This window comes from Mya arenaria, chromosome 10, assembly GCF_026914265.1.
Source record: "Mya arenaria isolate MELC-2E11 chromosome 10, ASM2691426v1".
Taxonomy (NCBI): Eukaryota; Metazoa; Mollusca; class Bivalvia; order Myida; family Myidae; genus Mya; species Mya arenaria.
Window position 1 is genome coordinate 6,716,072 of NC_069131.1, and position 5,885 is coordinate 6,721,956.

General features: G+C 43.0%; 1 protein-coding gene across 1 annotated transcript; it reads right to left on the reverse strand.

Annotated features, from left to right (window-relative positions):
• Nucleotides 1–1,357: 1,357 nt before the first annotated feature.
• LOC128206023 (uncharacterized) lies at nt 1,358–2,155 on the reverse strand. Its single transcript, XM_052908144.1, has one exon. The coding sequence runs from the start codon at nt 2,153–2,155 to the stop codon at nt 1,358–1,360; it is 798 nt and encodes a 265-aa protein (XP_052764104.1).
• Between the last annotated feature and the right edge of the window lie 3,730 nt (nt 2,156–5,885).

Here is a 5,885-nt window from a genome sequence, read left to right on the forward strand (position 1 = left end):
GTTGTATTCTAATTCTAACATATTAGTATTACATAGTTTGCAGTTACTATTTATAGTTGTAATATTATTTTATCTTCCAACCTCGATTTTCAGAGAGTGTGAACACAATCTGAGTCTGGATAATGCAATTATGTATATATCATTTATATTAATGTCAAGATATTTCTTGGACCTATAATCCCTCTTAGATCGTTTTTGATATTCCTATTTCTTACTTATTGCGAATTAATAGTACCAGACCAATGTTGTACAAACTGATCATATAGTCCTTCCCTTAAAGATACAAGGCAAGAGTTATCAACATTATTGCTTTACCAAACAGAGCTAAATCCAAGAGAATCTAACACATTATTAACAGTTTTAGACCAGTTATCCTTGGCAATGCTATATGGAAAGGTAGCATCATTCATTTGTTCAATAAATATGTGATTGCTAAGCAAGGTTGGGGAACTTTTTACTTTGCATGGAAATTGAAGAACTCTTATTTTACAAGAAAGCCAAACTGAATTTATTTTCCAGTTTTACACCACTTATTAATTCTATTTGTAAATTATAATATCATGGCAATTATATTGGCCAATGGATCGGTTTTGTCGCCCTTGGATTTGCACAATAACACTTTGAGTCCAGGCTTCTGAATATAATCCATATTAAAATATAGAGTTAAAAATAGTAGCTAAATACGGTAAACTATAACATATTGCATCATGAAAACAATCTGCTAAATTTCCATTGTTATAATGTAATTAGATACGTTGGGTATGGCCCACACATTTTGTCATGCTTACTGGTATGATGGTAACCTTGCAAATAACTATGCTATACGCCTGCACTGACATATATACAGGGTCATATATAATTCGACCAGAATTGATGTAAAGGTCCCGTACTGGGTTTGGGGAACGTAGGTCGGGCGCTTGCACTCTCGCGATTCGTTTAAATGCTGGATGCGATTTAGTGCGTGTTCTACTTAATTCTCAAAGAAAATCAGAAAAAGCGATTATTAGTTTTAAACATACTTTTTATAACTTCCATTTGTTTGAATATCATGTGCACGCCCGGGCGTATATTGCCTATATGGAGCAATGCCTGTGATATATGTTAAGCAATATTAAACACTAGCATTTTATAATGAAAATCTATTTTATTCCCCCATATATATAGAGAGAGAACTGTCTTATACAAACTCAACGTCCACTTAAAGCGGACCTGATAATTACATTGAACGGAATGAAAAAGCTACAACTTGTACACACTTAACTACCGACCCCATCAACCCCATCAACCACAACAACCCCATCAACCACAACAACCCCATCAACCACAACAACCCCATCAACCCCATCAACCCCATCAATCACAACAACCCCATCACCCCATCAACCACAACAACCCCATCAACCACAACAACCCCATCAACCACAACAACCCCATCAACCACAACAACCCCATCAACCACAACATCCCCATCAACCACAACATCCCCATCAACCACAACAACCCCATCAACCACAACATCCCCATCAACCACAACAACCCCATCAACCCCATCAACCACAACATCCCCATCAACCACAACAACCCCATCAACCCCATCAACCACAACAACCCCATCAACCACAACATCCCCATCAACCCCAACAACCACAACAACCCCATCAACCACAACAACCCCATCAACCACAACATCCCCATCAACCACAACAACCCCATCAACCACAACAACCCCATCAACCACAACAATCCCATCAACCCCATCAACCACAACAACCCCATCAACCACAACATCCCCATCAACCACAACAACCCCATCAACCACAACAACCCCATCAACCACAACAACCCCATCAACCACAGCAACCCCATCAACCACAACATCCCCATCAACCACAACATCCCCATCAACCACAACATCCCCATCAACCACAACAACCCCATCAACCACAACAACCCCATCAACCACAACATCCCCATCAACCACAACAACCCCATCAACCACAACATCTCCATCAACCACAACAACCACAATAACAACAACGACATCAACAACGACATCAACAATAACAACGACCTTTATTTTGTTTAAATATCGCCATAACCAAGAACATATCACATCGTGGCTAACAGGAACTGTTGGACCCGATTGTGATTGCATAAATATAATTTCTTGCCTAACTAGACATCTCAGGCAAAAACGCAAATGTATTTTGTAATTCATAAGGCCATTGCATAATGTTGCAAAACAGGTTTATCCTGTTTCAGGGGAAAGAGTATTAAAATTATTAAACACAAACCAACCATGACAAAGGGTGTTGGTGTACATTTTACGATTGGCTTTATCGCACTGTACTTATAAACTTACAATGATACCCATAATGTAAGATGTTGAGTCAAAAAGCTTAGTCACAAAGATTGCAAAACGAAACCCACTAGCATAAATATGTAATAGCATTAATGTAAAACAAGGCATGTATGTTAATGGCATACGCTTACTGTCATTTATGTTGAATTAATATACATGCAATAACAATCCCATTTAAGCATAATGCTTTATGCATGCTCATAGTTTGACCTGCATGCTAAAACGTGCAATCTATAACAATGAAAAGCGTATGTTGCAATGTTCGCATACATCGGAAATAAATATTAATCAGTATTATTAAGTCCTACACCGATAAGATGCTTGAGCAACGCATGTTTCAATTTCGTGCATGCAGTGTACATTTGAAAGCTTTCACAAGTCACTTGTCACAAAAAATAAGAATAACGCACGAAAGAATATAAATATAAATCAAGCCGGGAACCACTCATATACTTGGGGAGGGCCGTTTTCTAATGTTGTAAAAACTTGTGGCAATGACAAAGTAAAATATGTCATGCTTTTCATGTTACTTAGATTTATTTTTTGTCGTTTTTTTTTGCATGCATTGTCAAAAAGTGTACAAAAATGAAGCAATAAAATACGATTAAATAAAAAATACTCATATACTTCTACATTTTAACAACAGATGGTGCAACTGGAGGACAATAGTTAAGAACCGATCCTGAAACGGTGTTGCAGTAAATTTCGCCTACGTAGAAACATCGCCTAATTATGAACTGTCTTTACTATGACCATGACGGGTAGCTCTGTGATGGAAACAGAGGAGCAAACTGTAGAGTTATTTTGTCACGTTGCAACAAAAATGAATATGCATTATTGATGCATTAATTGAAACGTGACGTTCTGCGTGGTACCTCGGATACCGATGATTTCGGACAGATATGGATATTTGAGTATTTTCGTGTTTGCTAAATTCTAATTAATTAAATGTATTAAGGTAAGCGAATAAGTATTCTCGTTCTAAATATTTATATAGCCAATAGGCATATTTGATGAAACTTAAAGTTGAGGAAGTGAAAGAGTCATACTCATAGTGTTGAAAAGGTTTATTGTATTTGACTGGTCTCGTGACGTCATAATAATAAGTACGTTGAAACTTCAATAACCAATAAGCCTTCTGATCAAATTAAAATGACCGAACAGGAGGTGCGGGATATGGTAATTTTGAGACTGTTCGTGTTCATTTTGTTGTGTAATTTAGAAGAGTTTTGCGTGTTCAACACCGTGTCACATGGAAAGAGGGTTTGTTATTGGCCCCGGGTGACACCTATTCTTTTTATTACTGTTATAGAGGTTAACGTTGTTAACGAACTTCATCTAGATGTTTTCAGGTGTAGCCCTCAGGGGAGGGGGGTGGGGCAACATGGCCACATGTGGGGTTATACAATTCCATTATCAGTGAAGGCTCGTCGCGGGTGGAGTGGGGGAGCAACATGGCCACATGTGGGGTTTTTCACTACCATTATCAGTGAAGGCACGTCGCGGGTGGAGGGGGGGGGGGCAACATGGCCACATGTGGGGATTTACAATACCATTATTAGTGAAGGCACGTCGCGGGTGGAGGGGGAGCAACATAGCCACATGTGGGGTTTTACACTACCATTATCAGTGAAGGCACGTCGCAGGTGGAGGGGGGGGGGCAACATGGCCAAATGTGGGGTTTTACACTACCATTATCAGTGAAGGCACGTCGCAGGTGGAGGGGGGTGGGGCAACATGGTCACATGTGGGGTTTTACAATACCATTATCAGTGAAGGCACGTCGAGGGTGGAGGGGGGAGCAATTTGGCCACATGTTGGGTTTTACACTACCATTATCAGTGAAGGCACGTCGCGGGAGGACGGGGGGCACCATGGCCACATGTGGGGTTTTACACTACCATTATCAGTAAAGGCACGTCGCGGGTGGAGGGGGGTGGGGCAACATGGCCACATGTGGGGTTTTACACTACCATTATTAGTGAAGGCACGTCGCGGGTGGAGGGGGTGCAATATGGCCACATGTGGGGTTTTACAATACCATTATCAGTGAAGGCACGTCGCGGGTGGAGGGGGGGGCAACATGGCCACATGTGGGGTTTTACACTACCATTATCAGTGAAGGCACGTCGCGGGTGGAGAGGGGGGAGGGCAACATGGTCAAATGTGGGGTTTTACACTTCCATTATCAGTGAAGGCACGTCGCGGGTGGAGGGGGGAGCAACATGGCCACATGTGGGGTTTTACACTTCCATTATCAGTGAAGGCACGTCGCGGATGAGGGGGCAACTTGGCCACATGTGGGGTTTTACACTACCATTATCAGTGAAGGCACGTCGCGGGTGGAGGGGGGAGCAACATGGACACATGTGGGGTTTTACACTTCCATTATCAGTGAAGGCACGTCGCGGGTGGAGGGGGGTGGGGCAACATGGTCAAATGTGGGGTTTTACACTTCCATTATCAGTGAAGGCACGTCGCGGTTGGAGGGGGGGGGGGCAACATGGCCACATGTGGGGTTTTACACTACCATTATCAGTGTAGGCACGTCGCGGGTGGAGGGGGGTCAACATGGCCACATGTGGGGTTTTACAATACCATTATCAGTGAAGGCACGTCGCGGATGAAGGGGGGGGGGGCAACATGGCCACATGTGGGGTTTTACAATACCATTATCAGTGAAGGCACTTTCTCGGGTGGGAGGGGTCGGCAACATGGCCACATTTGGGGTTTTACACTACCATTATCAGTAAAGGCACGTCGCGGGTGGAGGGGGGTGGCAACATGGCCAAATGTAGGGTTTTACACTACCAATATCAGTGAAGGCACGTCGCGGGTGGAGGGGGGGGCAACATGGCCACATGTGGGGTTTTACACTACCATTATCAGTGTAGGCACGTCGCGGGTGGAGGTGGGGGCAACATGGCCACATGTGGGGTTTTACACTACCATTATCAGTGAAGGCACGTCGCGGGTGGAGGGGGGAGCAACATGGCCACCTGCGGGGTTTTACACTACCATTATCAGTGAAGGCACTTTCACTATCTTTCACTTTTGATTGTTTAATCACTGTCTCGATCAGGGTTTTTTAATTAAATACTTGTCTTTGGATTACCCTTGAAGACCGCCACTCTTGAATGTATCTGTAGCTATCTTAGCGCAGTAGTAAAATCCGCAATGTTGTGTTTGCGCTTGGGTGATTATCAGTTCACCACATTTACGCAATAATTTGTATGCTGGGCCTACTGTCTTATGTACTCCTTCACAAAATGTCCCTAAGCATTGTTATAACTATTTGGTTGTGGTACCACTAGTTCGTCCCGGCAATAGAAGGTCCTGAAACCGCAGTGGCAGTAAATGGTACAAGTTGGAGTAGTGGCTTGCGGCCATACAAAGACTCGGTGTTTGGCGTTGTCATATAGGGCTGGAACCAGCAGTCTCTTTCGCACAGTTGTGGTTCCCGAAAGGTAAGGCAGGGCCACAAAACTGTGTTCCTGGTCGGTAGCGATTGTGGGTTGATTGC